The following is a 19,083-nucleotide window of genomic DNA, read 5'->3' as shown; positions in this document are numbered from 1 at the left end:
CGGAGGCGGGGAGCCGCTCGGGGTCACTGACCTCGACCGTGATCTTGACCTACACATGAAAATGAAAGTACGATTACTAGAGAATATATACAACTCCATCATAAAATATTTCATATGTCTATTGAAACATGCATACTTACTCTTTGTAAATGAAGTTATAGATACTCAGATAACTACTTTTTAAGTTAACAAGTTTTGAATCGTGTTACTTTAAGAGCAAACTGTACATTAATTTCGTAGATTGAATTTTTTAAAATTAGAGCGCGTATTAACGGTGTGCTAAGCGCATCCCCTTGCTCCCTCAGAGCTTGCATTAAACGATATTAATATGCAAATTTCTCATCACTTTGATGCCGGCTCTTTTAAAACCGATGTAGGTGAAGGTAATTTCCATTCAGCACACTCTGCTGAGATAATTTGCTACATTGAAATCGTTTTAACTAACGTTTGGAATATAAATGCTTGATTAGAATTAAATTTATGAATTGTTATAAATAACTTCATGTTATGATTTTGGGGCTTTCTGACAGTCTATTTAGTTGGTAGCGTTACTATATTTGCAGATGCGAGAAACGTTGGCGTAGCAAACTGGAGGACGGTGGCCAGACATAGACCGAAATGGAAGAAGTTGCTGGACCAAGCCAAGACCCACAAAGGGCTGTAGAGCTATAGAAGAAAAAGTTTTCACATTTGCGGAATATTTTTTCAATCGGTTTTGTATTTTTACATATAGAAAATAAGATAAAAATATCCTACGATTGTTGCATTAAAAATTCTTCAATTTTTTCCGATTCTGTTAAGTTTAGGAACAAATATTATTTACCTTTCAGAAACCGCCGCAACAGCTGTCACCTGATGTATAGAACTTTTGCCTCTCTTTCGTCTTCTCGTTCTCTTTCTGGAGTATGAAGACAGCAGAAGTCCTTTCCTTGCGTCTATACGCTTTTTTGATTCTTTTGCTAAAGTCCTTACAGACAGCGACGTTGGGTCGAAGCTGAATGTAGAGTCGTCTCGGTGTTCATTCAGATCTTTTTTCCTTTCCTACAAGAAGACATTCAATTAATACATAGAGTGGACATTTGAAACTTTATGTGCAAATGCAATCATAACTGTTAGTATTGCAACAAATGCCACTTAAACTGGCTATAAATTAAACTTGTTAAGTAAAAAATCAAGTAATGCTTCTTTCGTATTGTCCTGTCTATATATACATATGATAAACGAATTTGTTAGAAGTAGAAATTAATCAGTGTCACTTGTACATTGTGTAAACTACCCATACGTGTAAAATATGTATAAACTAGCTTTTGACCGCAGCTTCCTGCGCGTGGAATTCAAAAAATCAAAAGTATGCTATGTGTGCTTCCAGACTATGTCAAAATTCATCCACATCCGTTCAGCCGTTTAGGCTACAAACTCTAACAAAGATCAATCCATCCATGTAAACTTTCGCATTTATAATATAATATAAGTAATATATAACATAATATAATATAAGTATGATATTACCTCTTGTGTAATCTGTGACTCTTCTTCATAGCTGAGCGCTACAACAGCTAGCATCAGATTTATGAGATAGAAAGAGCCGAAGAAGACAACGACAGTGAAAAAAGACACTGACATTGGACCGCAAGACGACAGCACCTAAAAAAAATGATTGTTTATAGATATTTGTGTCTATTTTTAATTATAATATCCAAGTATCATAGTTTCTTAATGCAATATCATTTTATGGTATTACAAAAACCAAAGTTTGTCATCTCAAATTCACGCCTTTTCTCTCGGAGGTAAACGTTACCAGTAATTAAGTAAAACGTGACTAAATTATTTTGTAAGCGACATTTAACGAGCATAGTTTTGCGGGTACGCTTCAAGCCTACATCACCTATTAACCGTAATTTGATTACCGCTTGTGCTGCCGTATCCTTTAGAGCAGGCGCACACCTTTGACTAAACTATCGCAAACCGTTGTGCGATTGTTTCGCAGCCAATTCAACTGTTTAGTTGCACAACCAAAAAGTAATGTGCGCACATTTAATAAGCTCATATGAATCAAAGCGCGACTAAACGGTTGTGCGATAATTTAGTCAAAAGTGTGTCCGCGCTCTTAAAATTCAGCCCGCGTCCATTTTGTTTGCATTTGACTGACAATCGCGATATCATTTTGTCTAAATCGTGGTGCAAATAATTTCAGGTTCAGGTTTGAAAGTATATAAGAAAGGTTTGTAAACCTTTGGCATTTAGGTTTTTATTAAAGTATATACTTGATTAATTTATAATGTTACTCTTTTAGTAGCTAAATATTGTTTTGTATTACATTGTGATATTTATTCAAATTAAGTTATATTTATTTAACAATTATGTATTGTTCAAATTGCTTAAGAAAATATCTGAGCAACTGTTGACATTGCAGAGGGTCTGTTTTAAAGGATAAGACAGTGGGAACCTTAAGGTAACAACGTTGCCTAAGTAAACAGCCGGTAAATGGTTATAGTAATTGAGTTTGTAGCACTTGCTTTAAATGGAGGTACAGATACTAAATTTTGTAAATTTGGTTTAGATGGTTAGACGTTTTTTTTTTAATTTAGTGGTCTTTTGATTTTCATATTAATGCGAAATTCGTTCTCAATTTAATGCAATCACGCGATAAATCCGCAATTAGATATGAATCCTTTCATTAGCCGCTGCGATTTGAGCTTGAATAAATTTGATAGCGAGCTATTAAATAAACAACGCTGCAAAAAAGGACGCTTTACAAAAAAAAATATATTGCTTTAGAGTTGAATTTATAAAGATTTAAGTTATTAATTATTAAAATTTTACTTGAAATTATTTTTGGACTTTTGCGACCTACAATATTTTTAACCACGTTTTTGTGTGGGACAATAAAAAAATAAAATATCTTGTAATATGAATGTATTCAATTATCACTAATCGACACATCAGGATTAAGTAAAAGATGATGTATTAATTAAAAAAATAACTTACCATATTATACACATTTTCCCAATAATCTAATGTTATGAGTTGAAATGTGGTAAGCATTGACCATAGGAAGTTGTCAAAGTTCGTATACCCGTGGTTCGGGTTCGGGCCCACACATAGACACGTGTACTCTGAAGGGCAGTGTCGGGCACCGGTTAAGTTACCGCATATAATCGGTATTTCTTCTTCGTTCACCATCCAGTTAGACGGTTGTCTTATCCAGCTGAAAAGAAACAAGGTTATTTTTATAGAAAGATTTTTTTGTTACAGAAAGGAACAAACGAGAAACAAGAACACCGAGTTAGAAGAATTTTAATTTGTAGTTTTAAATTAATTCTAGTCAAAATTATCAGTTTTAGTGGAATTTAAAAATTAATTGTTTTAAATAAGGTTTACAAATGCGTGATATAAAAGATGTTAGATTTATTGTTATTTAGATGTAAAGTTAAGTTTTAACTTTGAAAAATAACGTAATAAAGTACACCCGCTCCTTAGGTCCGTGACTAAAATATGTTAAGGGAACGACAGGGTGGCATAGAGCAACCAAAAAAAAAACAACAAGTTGGAATCTATGTATATTAGTAGTGAAGTATGTAGTGAAGAATTTCATTAAATTATGAATGATAATATGACCGCAAATATGGTAACATTTTTTACTTACTGCAACCATAGTTCATCGGTAAAGTTTTCTCCTGGCTTAATAACTAGATTCTTGACACATTTATTCCTGAGCTCCCCCATGTAGACTTGCAGAGCGAACAGCGCGAACACCATCAGACAGAAGATGGTGAGGGTCATCACCTCCGCGAGCTGTTTGAACGAATGCAACAGCGCGTTGATGATGGTCTTCAAACCTGGGAACAGTATCTTTATACTCACGTATCTTCTTTAAGAATACCTTTAAATGAAATGACTTTTTTTAGCCCTTAACATTAAATAATTTAAAGAAAACACACAGATATAATAAGATCATAACAACATGCACACACGAATAGATTTTATAAAAGTTTTCGTATCTTTAGAAAACAAAGAGCTTTAAATTTAATTTATGAAATTAAGATTAGAGTTGTACTTTAATCGTATAAATTGAGTGTCAAATTCATAATGTTTTATATCATGCTAATAAAACGAAATGTGCAAAGTTTAACAGCAAAAGACGACATGATCTACTATTTCTTATTGTTTAGATCTTGAAATTTAGTGAAAAAATTACGTTACATTTTAAAATAGTAATTAAATTATTTTATAGAATTGTTTTTATATTGACGTTTTTAGTTTAATTTTTTTTTATGAGAAGATACTTTACCAGGCATTATAGAAACAGTCTTCAATGCTCTTAGTACCCTGAAGGTCCTCAGTCCGGCCAGGTTGCCGACCTCCATGCCGATGGTAGCGTAGCCCGAAGTTATCACAACGAAGTCCAGCCAATTCCATGGATTCCTCAGATACGTATACTTGTTGAGAATAAAACCTTTAGCTATGCATTTGATTATCATTTCCGCCGTGTATATCGCCAGGAAAATGTACCTGAAAAGAATTATAGTTATTCACAGATAAGCTAAACAAATTGTTCGAAAGAGGATATGCTTAAGAAGGGAGTGGATTCAGATTTGACGGCTAAAAGAGATGTATGGAGAAGCACATACTATGCCGACCCTCTGTAGGGACAATGGCAAGTTGATGACAACAGAAAAGCTAACAAAGATATCTCAAGATCTTTTTTTTTAATTTCAATCGATTAGTATTTGAATCAAAATTTCTTGGACAATATCATAAAGGTTAAGATTTGCAAACTGTTTTATGTGCAGACTTTGTAATAAAAATTGTTCATGTAACATGTAACAGCTGTGCGACTGTGACCTTACTCGTATAACGCTTCTTTTAGAACTTAATATGTTAGTAAGTAATTTAGAAAGTTTAAAACAGAAGTACGAAAGTATCGCGGAAAAAAGTAAACTGTAGTCTATAAGAGATCATCATTATTTAAAAAGAAAAATTTAAATTAAAGAATTGTTGACTGTAAAGGTTTTAATATGTGATAATGTCAATGATTGTCTATGGATTTTGTAAACCCTAAGTGTTTAAACATTGATGTTACAATCTGTAATTAAAGCCTTATAATATAAAATTGTTTAGATATGTTTATTGTAATGACATTTAAATCGAATTCAATAATTCTACATTTCAATCGTCATCATATGCCCTTTTGCATATGGAGGGTCGGTACAGTATGTACTGCTCTTGCATATATGTCTATGACAGCAGCCTTCATATCTGAATCCATTCCCTTTTTGAGCATGTCCTCTTTCACGCAATCCATCACTTCTTTAATATTTATCACTTGTATGTAGTTGTTATAATTACTAAGAATTCAATCAGCATTTTCCGTAATCAAGTATCCCTCTATAAATCCACATAACTGGGTCACCGAGTGCGATTGTGTTCTACAAGAGTCGAGGTATCAGCGTAATGACGTCGTTCCCGACACTGCTTATTGAGTGGTCTTCAATATCATTAAAATATATTCCAACGTCACATTTGAGGTTATAATATTTTTATTTTCAAACTTCCCGTAAGATGTGTAGTAGTAATGATTTATCTTTAATTTCTAAAGATTTACTCTAGAAGCAAATAAATATTATAATAACTTTCGCCTGCGACTACGTCCGCATGGAATAAAAAAAAACAAAAGTGAGTAGCCTATGTGTTCTTCCAGACTATCATCTACGAGTATGCTAAATTTCATCGAGATCCGTTCAGTCGTTTAGGCTACAAACTCTACCAAACATCCATTCATTTAAACTTTCGCATTTATATATCAGTAAGATTATTACATTTAGTTTGCAAAATTTGTTACTAACATAGTCGTTTTATTGTAAAACTTAATTGTATAGAAACTTACAATAAAATGCTCAACAAATCTTGTGTCACGTTATACGCTAAGACATTTTATCAGTATCTATTGTTAGTTTGTTTTACAAGTATATTAAAACAGTGGGATATTTTTGTGCGTTAATGTAAGGTAATCTACACAAATTCTTCAACACGGGACTTGAATAATGTCCACACTTCAAGAGCTGCAGTGTAACTAGATTTATTAGCTGCCGACTCTGCGCTGACAAGATAAATGTTACCAGATTAAACTGTTGCGGAACATCACAAACCACTCCCACAGTACTGTAAAAGGAGGTCGATTTAATGAGTTTTCAATCTAGAGATGTCTTGCAGTTGGATGCTTTAGACAGGAAATAGTTACAACTTTATTTAGAACAGTAATTTAACGCCATCTAAACAGTCGAATGGGTAAGTAAAATTTTATACGCACAGTTCGACTATTAATTTAAAAGTGTACATCTGAACTGTGCCTAAATAAAAATAGATAATCTTTTCTGTGCATGTCGCTTTTTTGTAAATGTACGTTTTATAATATTGGTATATTATAAAACTTTGTTATTTAACGTTTATTACTTCGAACACTAATTTAAAGTTAATATTTGACCGTTTCCCAAAAGAAGGAGGTACTCAACTCGTCTGTGTTATTTTTCACATATGTATGTATACAATAAAAGTTGTCCCCGTATTTACTTTACAAAAACATTTGAATTTTATTCATTTTAATTGAAATATGAGTTCCACGTTCATTGCGCTAGACATTAAATTTTAATATGAACGCATCCTTAAAATAATTCTTCGTGTATTCCAAAGTGCCGGAGCGTGGGCTTAGCGTAGAACAGTGCATAATTCGCTATAATACTCCAAACCCCCAGCGAGACGCGTCGCAAAATGCTCTCCGCAAAACACTGCAACGTGCCTCAATTTTGTATGAGATTGTCGAGCACAAACTTCATTTTATTGACCGTAAAGTTTATTGAAACATTTTAAAATATTTGTTTAATCTCGTGAGAATAGCTACCGCGATTACTAACTTCATAAATTCTTGAATAATACTGAAGTATTGCAATTGTTTTTTATTTATTTAAATGAAATATAATCTAATCTAGTCTTATAAAAGGAATTGCCAATAGCCTAATGGTTAGGGAACCAGATTTTCAATCATTCGGTCCAGGGTTCGAATCCCGCCATTCGACTATTGTCGTAAATCATATTATAGCACAAGCCTAGGGCTTAGTTAGAATGGTAAAAGAAATGTTAGTAAATTAAAGAAATGTAATGTTAAACAAAAATTACCAAATCTATAAATTACAGATTTTGCTGCATATTTTGCGCCATAAAATTCAATGTCCTATTTTTTCATTACTGTTTGCTCTGTTCTGTTTGTTATGAATTACTTACTCAGCTTCTTCGATAGTCTCCGACATGGCGAGGAAGACACAGTTGAGCAGGATGGTGGCCATGACGAAGTAATCGAAGTACTGGTTAGTGGATAGATAGACGCAAGCACGGCGTACCGGTGACCACGGAGACCACCAAAACAACGACCTCGTCGCCGTGAACCGGTGGATATAGTTCTTCCGAAACCTCTTCGATACAACGCAGAATGTCTGCAACAATAATAATAGATATGACTGGTGACGTCAGCGTACAGTAAAACACAAAAGTTATAACGTGAAATCTTCACAAACTTAACATACATGGAATAATCCTGTCGCGCATTGTAAAGTCTAAAGACGCTTATTTCTGACAGTTTTAAAGACAGGAGTCGATTTGTTCAATTTAAAATGAACGTATGAAGCACCATTTTGATCGCTTGAACTGATTTGTCTACAAACAAACAGTTAAAACTGAATTGAACTGAACAGACGACTGTATGGTTAATACAATTAGAATTGAGTATTTGAAGAGGGCTTAAGGAAGGACAACAATCGTCTAGGAGTTGCCAAATCATATTTCACGATACACTAATATTAAAAGCCATATAAAACCTATCTATGCCTAAGCTGTTCAAGATTAAGATATACTAAGGACATGTACCACCGCTGGCTGATAGAGGCTTAGATAGCTTAAAAATGACGTCACTGTCACATAAGGTAACAAAATCCGATATTTCCATGACATATTTTACACGTTGGATTCATCATCATCATCACCAGCTCACTATACGTCCCCACCGCGGGGCTCGGAGCCTACCCTAATAAGGGGTGACTAGGCCATTGTCAACCACGCTGGCCAAGTGCGCGTTGGTTGACTACACACAAATCTTTGAATTTCTTCGCCGGTAGTGCAGGTTACATTATGTACATATGTATGAAAAATCGAAAATCACATTGGTACACGGCGGGATTCGAACCCAAGACCTGTAGATTACAAGTCAATTGTTTAAACCACTATGCAACCGACGCTCTATTGTTATCTGACTATTTACAATTTGGTGGGATAGGTCCTAAAAGTAATAAATAAACAATATTTATTACCTAGTCTGCATACAGTGAGCGATAAAATCGAGCTATATTTATGTCTATCGATTTATTGCATTTTGTTCCTAACCTAAATTGATAGCATCATTAATGCATACATTTGAAAGCTTTGAAAAAATGTGTCAATGCAATATTCAAATCCATACACGTGGTAGATACGCACTTAACAAAGTTTCCTCACTTTAGTACATATGGAAACAGCACCGAAAACACTTTACCAAATGGAGTCCTAAACAAATATATCCCTCACAGTGTTTTGTAGGCGAAAATGTAACACTATATTTTATGTGTATTTATTTACCCTCGTGTGAAACACTACACCAATGTAATATTCAAACACGATGGTAGAATTAGCTGAAACCACCAGCTTTAAACGCTAAACTTCAGAGAAATAATGAAATAATTCGCTCAAAAAATAAAAGAACAGCATTTTTTAATGATAAACTGTTTCGAATTCTACCCTTGATTGAATTACTAAATAATGATTACCACAGACTCAAAATCTAGCATAGCGTTATTTTTTATTTTTCTTCAACACTTTTTATTTTGCGGATATAATCAAAAAACATTTGAAATTAAGGACTTAACTGTTTTGTATGTCTTTGATAAGTTAAATGTTAAGTAAACTGGTCTAAGTAAATCAAGTAGCTAATTAATTAATCAGGCCGGAGGGTAATCCGTGTCCGTGCTAAGATAACATCTGAATTAACTCATTCCATGACTGTACTTGTATGAAAACTAGTACTGCAGCAAAGGAATTTAAGTTTTATCAGCTTGTTATTAAAATGTAAATTCGATTAAAGTATTTGGAAGCAAATGTGAAATGGAAAATTATATGTCTACGTGTTTTCTTGAATAATGTTAAGTATTGTATATTGTGAGTTTTAATTCCCAACCCCTTAACAAACCTCCTTCACTAAATTACAAACATATTTTGTCACTTTATTTTTGTTTTTTATTACACTTTGCTGACTCCCATTCAATTGTTTTTGGTTTTAATATTTCGTTTGTCATCTGTCTTTAAGGGTTAAAAAGGGAGAGAGTTTATTTATTATGCATTTACCTTCCGTCTGACGCGTGACGTCATCGTATGCCGCATTGCCGGCGTGTGGACGCGGCAAATAGGAAAATTGAGTACCCACACCGCTAACAAGACTATTTATAGCCAGCATTTATAAATACGCCTGACCTACTATCATAATCACCTATTGTTGAAAGGTAAAGTTCGAAGACATGTACTTTTCGTAATCGACAAATCAAAGATTAAATACATTTATAGAGGAGGCAAAGTTAACAATTCACTTGAAACATTTTTCACATTAACTCACTAACTTTATTTAATAACTATCTGTTCCCGTGCGGCTTCATCCGCATGAAATTATGAAAATTTTATTTTATTGTTTAAATCTGTCAAATCATCAATTACAGGTGTCAAAATGACATGACGTGATTACAACTTTGCTTCCTTGATGTTGGCAGCAACTTATGGTCTTTTTGTCACATTAGGGTTTTTATGCAAAATATTTACCCCCTAAGTTTAATGGCGTTAAAACATATAGCCGTGCCGTGCCATAGCGTGAAGAAAGTGTAGGGCTTTTCATTAAAAAAAGAATTATTCAAAATTATGATGTAATTGCTGACATCTTCAAAGAAATGTTTGTTTACGCTTTATTATAATAGTATAGATAGATCCCCAAAACATGTCAATATAATTAATTGTATTAACAAATCGCCAATTGTTGTTATTTAATAACATTGTTCAGTTTATTTTATAACAAAAGATGGAGCTTATTATAACTTTGTGAAATGTTTTATTACATATCAATATAAGGACACTAGACGGCACTAAACTTGACAACTTATATAGTACCTTTCAGAGAAAGTACCGTTAAAAATAATTTGTCCAGTATGCCTCGTCTATATAGACGATATATATCTTAGTCAACTATCTATGGGTTTTTATTTGTAGGGTTGTTAACATACTAAAATCTTGTGAACTAAGTTTTATTTTTAAGAATGAGAATGATGAAAACATTTTTCATAATTATATGAATCTTCAATCTGTAAATCTCCATATTGATATCAAATTGCTTTCAATAATTACATTAGGAATCAATGCACAGACTGTTTTATGATGTACAATATTATTACCGCATTAATGTGGTTTTCTTCGAATTTAAATTAAAAAAAAACCTAATGAAATTTAAGAACAACGAAATACCAACAGTAACACCGAATGTGGCCGCATTAGTTCCACTTACAAGCAATTTAAGTCGTGACCATTGAAATAACTAGCGCTCTTGTGTTCATTTTAAGTACCATTAAGTTGTAAAATCAAGACATTTGTTTGCAAATCTCGTTGTGTTTTAATTTAACTGGGAATATAGTACACTAGCTGTTTTATTAGATTTCTTATGCATTGGATTATTCATTTAATTGCGGAGTAAATTATGGAACAAAAAATTATACCACAGGAATTTATATTTAATTCCAGACTAATTTCTAGATGTTTCAAATTTAATTCCCAGCTGTTTATCCGTTTTGAGGTTATTTGGTAATAAACACATATAAACGTAAACATACACTACTGCGTAGCGTAGGATTTCAGCAATCATAGTATATTTTTTAATAATTCTTTCATTAATACAAAGCCTACGACACGCTTTAGATCGTATATTTTCACGCTATTAAACTGAGGGGATAAAATAATTGTAAGAAATCATCACGTGGAAAAGGGACCATAAATTACAAGGTGCCAACATCAAGGAAGCAAGGTTGCCATGGTTTGTCATCATGTCATGTCATTTTGACATTTGCATTTGATAATTTGACAAATGTAAACAATAAAATATTTTTTTTTCAAAATTTCAAGTGGATGAAGCCGCACGGGAAAAGTTAGTTAATAAGCTTGATCTAAATGATAGTTTGACACAATAAGAAGCTAGCGTCTTTCAAGTTTAAAATGACCTGTATTTTGCACCTTGTATTTCGCAGAAGAAAAAAAAATCTGAGAGTAAAGCGCGGAACATTCGGCTGCTGTGCTTACATATTAAGTGGGTCAAGAAACCTCCTTTGGGCTCGGCCATTTCAAATATAAAACGAACGAGCTTGTACTCTGTCATGAATACTTAAATAACCAACGAGGGGGGCCGAATGGTTAAGCTTCTCTTAAATTCTGCCAATTTTAAAAATGTGTTGCAATTTTACAGCAACATTTACACTGCTAAAATAAACATAGTATATAGTCACGAAGTTAAACCAAATCGAATCGAATTTCACTGAAATGTACCGACTAATCTAACAACTGCTAATTTATAATACTTCCAACTCATCTATATACACAATATTATAAAAATGACAGATTTGTATTTTTGTATGTAAAAATAACTCAAAAACTATTAGGCGTATTTAAAAAAATATTTCACCAAGAAAGACCTACGTTATCAGCGAGTAAGATAAGCTATATCACTTTTTAATTTCTGCGCGGACGCAGACGCGGGCAACAGCTAGTTATAACACTTTGTAACTCATGAGAAACTTTCTCACGAATTGCTTAAAGAGCTTATTAACAAATTGGTCAACAAAAACAATAGTATTGTTTTAAAAATTCAGGTGAATTTAGTCGTTGTAATAACACGATCGTGTATCAAAAAACATAGTGCAGCGCCACACCGAGTTCGCTAGATTAAAGCGCCGGCAACACCGACAAACGTTTCATTAACCCGCATTGAATTGTGGTTTCATTCGGAACAGCCACGCTGTCGGCGCGGGACAATATATTCTACACAATTCAAGCACATTTTTATACGTTTGATTTTTTACAGACGCGTAATGAACATTCATTTGAATGAAACAGGTGACTTTATAAGTGAAGAAACTATTTTTTTTATTATTAAGATTTTATTATTAAGATGGATGGATGGCGTGATAGATGACATGGTCTAGAAGTGACGATAGAGATGACGGACGACAGATTAACCTAGAGGACTTATGTTGACCTTACAATAAGATAAGGATTGGGAGATGTTATTGTATTACTTCTAAGGTGAAGATATACCATTCATCTATTTCTACAATTATTACAGAGCAATGTAAAAACTTTTTACTTTGTACTTAAATCTTTTAACTATCAAAAGATGCTTTAAGAATTGTAGTGTACAATATATGAGACACAATAGAATATGGCTCTCGTGGCCGCCGCAACGATTGTTAAGACTGTACAAAGCGGAGCGCGATGTCACGACCGCACTTAAGTGCTTATGCTACTTTCACACGAGGGCAGCATACAGAAGTAGAACATCAGGATATACCAGTACTGTTTTTATACACATCGTCAAGAAAAGAGCTTATTTGATGTAAGTGCGTGCAACCAATAGCAGTACTGCAAAGTCTTGTGCTCCATCACTGTTCTACTCTCGTGTAAAATAACAGTGGATAAAGATGAAACAAATTGTATGATATTTCTTCAAGAAGCTAGTGTACTGGAATCAATAAAATCCATTGACTGTATCTAACACTACAATTCGGATAAGCTCTTGAAGACAACAATAATATAAGCAGTAATTAGTTTCTACTAAAATAAATTCTTTTGAGTTGAGTAATCTCGTTAATCAACGAAAGTCTTCATCATAAAGGTTTCTACGTGTATCTTGTTTTGCTTTCAAATCCCAATTACTCTTGGAAAGGTATTCGATGGGCTCAATAATAAATACCTTTTGAAGTGGAACGATTGATAAAAAAGAAAAAGAAACTCACCATCCATATTTATATTCAGAATGAAGGTAGATTGGAAAGGGTCCAATTTACCGACAACATTCTATTTACGTAGAGGGGCAATATTTTTATGAACAAAAGTGATGTTGGGTCTTTGTTTGCCTTAATGTCCGATTTTTATACAAACTTCACTTGAGATCGTTTTGATTGATTTTGATATCTCTTTGCATTTAATTTTCATAATTAGATATTCTACAAAAATGCAAAGAAAGCTTAACAGAAAATACATAAGGTAGAAGCAGTTTAAAATTATTTTGTGGATATTTTAATATTTAGATAAAAACATCAAACAAGATAACAACATAAAACTGTTTGTATTTCGTTAAACTTAAAACCAATAGCCCATAAACCTAAAACAACACGAATAAAATTTCTCGGAACTCCATAGTTTAAAAGTTCAATACACTTTATTACAACCATTAGCTCTATGCCGTTTTTGTTTTATTTCAAACAGTTTTTTTTAACTTCGCGCTAATAGTTATTTTATAAATATACAAGCTTTCGCCCGCGACTCCGTACGCGTGTAATTAAAAGAAATTAAAGTTAGTAGCCTATGTGTTCTTCCAGACTATCCTCTACATCTACACCAAATTTCATCCAAATCCGTTCAGCCGTTTAGGCTACAAACTTTAACAAACATCCATCCATCTAAACTTTCTCATTTATAATATGAGTAAGATTTAACCAGAACGAGGTCTGTAAAAAGTTAATTATTTGATAGTACACGTTCGCTGACAATCTTAGGACTTCAAGAGCTATTAATTAAGGAATCCATTACGCGAGTTATGCACCGAAGTGATAGCAACTGACTTTAATGTGAAATAATGGAGTATTTCGTTGATATAATTAAAGATTGCCAAGACGAGGACATGTCCTTTTTAATTAATAACGCTGAAAAATTGCAGATAATATTCTATACAAGCTAATAAACTGCAATTCAGTTTATAAAGTATTATAATTCATCATTTCCAAGTCTTATTCTACTCAGGTTCGGCGTAGGTTTTATAAACCACAATTTTTCGGCTTAATTTTTACTGCCGCCCGTCTGCTGTGGCCAACTCCACTTGGGAGTAATGATTTAAAAAAAAAAATTTAAACCAAATATTACTCAAAGTATTATAGTTATTGTTGTAAACGTTTTAGCCGAAAAATTGTCTGCTACACTCAAAACGGGATAAGACGTCAAAATTTCGAACTAAATGAACAGTAAGGGACGCCTTAGTTCTATTCGATTCTTATAATGTTCAAGCTAATTGTTTATTGGTAAATATGGGAACGATGTTAAAAAAATTAAGGAGACGTTAAGTGGTCCCCTTGGTATTATGAGTAATCTAAAATATGAGATTAATAAACAAATAACAACTCTGAGTATTACATAGCATATTTAAATTATGAAAAGTTAATTATCAACTTTCTATATAAAATTGAATAAAAATGAATAGAAACTTTAATTGGAGATTGTATACGGTAGGAGTTTTCTGAAAAATTTCTGCTACATTATGGAAAATTAGGTGGCCCGAACAAAAAGTCCGATTGAGGTCGGGTATTGTTTACGCGAGCATTGTGCTGCTTTGGTCATCCGTACCTGTTATACTAGACTTTATTATTTACAAACTGTTAGTCGTGATTTAGTTAACATTAATATAATGATAAATTTGTATCATATTTTTTTAAAACACTTAACCTTCTAATCTTTGATTAAATCTATACTATTATAATAAAGCGTAAACATACACTTCTTTCTTACCTATGATGTCAGCAATTACAGCATATTTTTGAATAATTATTTTTTTAATAAAGAGCCCTACAGTTACGTCAGGCTTTAGGCTATATATTTTTACGCTATTAAACATAGGGGTAAATATTTTGGATAAAAACCCTAATGTGGGAAAGAGACCATATGTTGCTGCAAACATCAAGAAAGCAAGATTTTTAAGGTTTGTCATGTCATGTCATTTTGACATTTGTAATTAATAATTTGACAAATGTGAACAATAAAATGTAATTTTTATAATTATATGCAGATGAAGTCGCATGGGAACAGCTAGTTTTTAATAAACTTTATCGTCGTTTTATCTTTATTGTATTTTATAAGTGTGAAGTTGATAGGCATATCATTTCCCATCTCACTTTATGCCATCATACTATCGTGTTGTAATAGTGTTACTGGAAATATATCCAATAATAGCTTTTTTGATCTCAGAACATTGCAATATCATGACAGTAAAAGAAAAAGAACACGAAATAATACTAAATAAGTCTATTTTTCTCTCACGAAATAATTCTGAAGTACCTTTGTCCGTTTATTCATTCCATTGTTCTAATATTAACCAAGGCTATTCGAGAGTGGGCTTAAATCTGCCGCGCGTGCTCGGCCTAATGCGTGGATCACGCGATGGCAACACCTTTGGTCACATTTATTGACTTTTCGAGGGACCCTACCTCTGGTCGGGTTAAACTCGACATTTTTAGTCTTCTTTGAATTGAAACTGACGGATAATCATACTTTTTTACAGCGAAAAACGCAAGTATATGCAAAGACAAAGATCTTTTGATAGTGTCATTGGGATTGAAAATCCATTTTTGTAAAAATCACCGTTTATTATTTTAAAAACCAACGACTATAACCCTAAGACATTGAGACGAAAAATACTAATCGAATGACTACTCGCCAATATCGATTCAGTCATTTAGGCTACAAGTGGTTACAATGGAAGAGCTATCTCATCCGACACGTCGACACCTTTGACTAAACGCACAACTGTTGTGCGATTTTCAATTGTTTAGCAGCCCATTCAACTGTTTAGTTGCACAACTCAAAATAGTGTGCGTATCTCCTTATAAGCTTATAGAAGCGCGGCTAGTTGTGCGATAGTTTAGTCAAAAGTGTACGCGCGCTCTAAAGATTATCAACCGCCGCAAGCTGTAGCTTCTCTCTAAATAAGACTGTAACAGCGAGTATGTTACAAACTTAGGCGGCTCGTAAACTTGTTTTATGATAGAGATGTGACAATCCTGTACAATGAACACGCGATGTTCGGCGGAAATGTCGTGACAAATGTCAAATGTATAAAATTATTATGGTCGTAAACTTGCAATGTAATTCTGCTAATTGACGTTGAACTTAGGCATTATAAAATAAGGTGATTTCTAAAATATAGCTTTGTTAAAAGGTAATTTCAACGACTTAACCGTAGTATCTATAGACATGCATATTCTTTGACAAAATTAAGTAGACAATAAGCAATCTGAAATATTCAATTGTTTTATAACCACCACGCGAACGTATCAGAAAGTTGCAAAAATGCTGATCAAACATGAAAATAAAAAGTAAAACAAAATAAAACGGCATGAAAGATAATTAAAAAGATAAACATCGTACAGATATCATTTACCATCGACAAAAAGAAGCTCGAAACATTAATCCCAGATTATCGCAGCCACAAAACTCTCAGCTCATGTACACTCAATTTAATTTAAATTAATTCAGTTTCGGCGTTAAATAAGTGTTGTTGGAATTTAAATAATGGAATATCTCAGTTAAGCTTGAATCACCGTTTGTTGAATTAAATAAATTAAGTAACACCATTTATGGCCGGCTTCCCAGCTCCTTCTAACCATTGTTTTACATTTATAGATACACTAGCTTTCGACCGCGACTCCGTCCGTGTGGTATTAAATAAAGTAAGTTGTCTATGAGTTCTTCCAGACTATGCTATTAGGTAGGATTCTATGCCAAATTTCATCCTGAACCGTTCAGCCGTTTAGGCTACAAACTCTAACAAACATTGATCCATTCATCCATCCATGCATCTAAACTTTCGCATTTATAATATTAGTAAGATAAATTAATAATACATAATATCACTTTATTTATTTATCTTTATCTTTTTACTTCAGAGAAAAAAGTTGAACATTTTTGCATGTATTAAAATACTTAAAAACTACTCTGTCGATTTAAAAAAGTATTTCGCACTTTTTAATTCCACAGGGACAAAGTCACGAGCAACAGGTAGTCTCTTATAATAAAAATAACAATGTTTCCCACACATTACTTCTTTTCAATTCATTACAATTGAAGTTAAAATACTGTAAGAATTTAAAAATTCACACAGCAAAATCCAACAATAGTTGAACTCTCTTGTGGTTTAAACGACAATATGGGGAAATTTATAGCACCCTCTTTATAACAGGTTATGTTATAAATAACAAAGGCAGTGTCTTCAACGACATAAGTAATATTTACCAGATCGTAGAGGATTTAAGTTGTAACTTAATATAATAAAGCTGAAAACTGTTTGAAGGCGCTATTTTTAATAATAAACTATGCGACTTAAATCTTTTCCTAATAATATACTTAACTCAATGTTACTAATATTATAAATGTGAAAATTTAAACGGATGGATATTTGTTAGCGTTTGTTAGCGAAACTGCTGAACGGATTTTGATGAAATTTGGAATAGAAGTAGAGGATAGTCTGTAACACGAAGGTTGCTTATTTTTTTTAAATACCACGCAAAGAAAATCGCAGGCCAAAGCTAGTTATTTGTGAAAGTCAATTAAAATCTAGCAAATCGAATGAAAAGCTGGGTAAAACCGCGTGGAATAACTAGTACATTATGTATTAATTATTTTACAGTAACCACAAAGAAAGTGTAGTAACATCTAGTCAAGATACATTTTTAAAATGAACACTACTTGAAAATGGCCGACCATTTTGCTCGACAACCGTTTTTACGGAAAGCGACTTTGAATACTTGCAGTGAAAGGTTTCAACTGCCTACAAAACCGCATCGCTGCTTTAATTCAGACAGCTTCAAAATACGAAGAGCTATGTAATTTAAACAGACTCTCACAAAGCTTCTATTTTTTGTACATTCAACTAAAACATGTTAAAAATCTATTCATATTTAAGTTTTTACTCTATTTGTTGAAATATTCGGTTTGATAATATTATAAGCAAATATACAAGTAAATACCTGGTTTTGTCGTAACACTGAAATGATCGTTGCCATAAATATTTGGAATTACAGATCCCTACGTTTGAAGGCAAAGGTGACGCACCGAAAAAAGATATCTCCACTTCTTATGCACCGCCTCCTGCGCAAAAATCACTCTCCCTCCCCAACAATGCCTTAAAAGGAGAAATGATGCTTATGTAATTTTAACGATTTAAGGCTAAGCCTGCCTCCATCTTGTTACTACAAGTACTCATAGCCAGTAATCATCATCATCTCCCCTGCCTTATCCTACTCCCGTAGGGTCGGCGCGCCGGGTTTTCGTCCTCCAAATACCTCAATTATTATCTTTAATTAATTACTATCATGATGTTTAAAAAAGATAATTCCGTTTCATCAAAATAATATTCATTTGTAAAAGAAAAGTAAACGATGTTAAAAGGACGCAATATCTCCTAAACCGATCGTCATTTGTTCTTCACAAAACTAACTCCGCGGAAAGCCGCAGCAGCGTTTTCCTGCACGATTAATTTAAATCACCTCATAAAACACATGAAAGTGAGTTTGAAAGAAAAAAACGTTGACATTTCTACCCTTATTAATGAGGCTTCGGTATGTAGGTCGTACGACCAAGATGAATAGGAGTATCTGTTAAATATTCCGCAGAGTTGACTCGGCGGCGCGCAATGAATTAAAACTGGGGAACAAGATCCACAGACCTTCCGGCATCACCCCGACGCCCTTTTGTGCTTCGAAATTGCTTATTTAGCCGATGTTTCTGCTTAGCTTTCAAAGTAAAGACTATTCTAAAGTATGCAAATTCGATGTTGCTTGTTATGAAGTTTGTTGTGATCGATATCAAGTTCATCAACAATGTACAGAATGCATAAAAGTTTCACTAAAACCTTCGAGTAGATATCTTTTGTATACAAGTTTTGACTAACTTATAAAGATGTTCGACCGATAAGATGGAAATATATTGTTTAATATG

General features: G+C 33.2%; 1 protein-coding gene across 1 annotated transcript in view; it reads right to left on the bottom strand.

Moving 5' to 3' along the window:
* Positions 1 to 9,472, bottom strand: part of LOC106102128 (sodium channel protein 60E) — a 22,389-nt gene extending 12,917 nt beyond the window's left edge. Inside the window, exons 1-8 of the mRNA XM_013281537.1 lie at positions 9,424 to 9,472; positions 7,279 to 7,487; positions 4,292 to 4,512; positions 3,647 to 3,839; positions 2,989 to 3,208; positions 1,510 to 1,644; positions 824 to 1,041; positions 1 to 49 (exon numbers count right to left, since the gene is read on the bottom strand). Coding sequence (XP_013136991.1) covers positions 1 to 49; positions 824 to 1,041; positions 1,510 to 1,644; positions 2,989 to 3,208; positions 3,647 to 3,839; positions 4,292 to 4,512; positions 7,279 to 7,487; positions 9,424 to 9,459 — 1,281 coding nt within the window. The 5' untranslated portion in view covers positions 9,460 to 9,472. The remainder of the gene's footprint in view (positions 50 to 823; positions 1,042 to 1,509; positions 1,645 to 2,988; positions 3,209 to 3,646; positions 3,840 to 4,291; positions 4,513 to 7,278; positions 7,488 to 9,423) is intronic.
* Positions 9,473 to 19,083: the final 9,611 nt, after the last annotated feature.

The sequence above is a fragment of the Papilio polytes genome, unplaced genomic scaffold, assembly GCF_000836215.1.
Source record: "Papilio polytes unplaced genomic scaffold, Ppol_1.0 DF823923.1, whole genome shotgun sequence".
Taxonomy (NCBI): domain Eukaryota; kingdom Metazoa; phylum Arthropoda; class Insecta; order Lepidoptera; family Papilionidae; genus Papilio; species Papilio polytes.
Note: the sequence above shows the minus strand (reverse complement) of the source record. Positions and strands in the feature narration are given on the sequence as shown.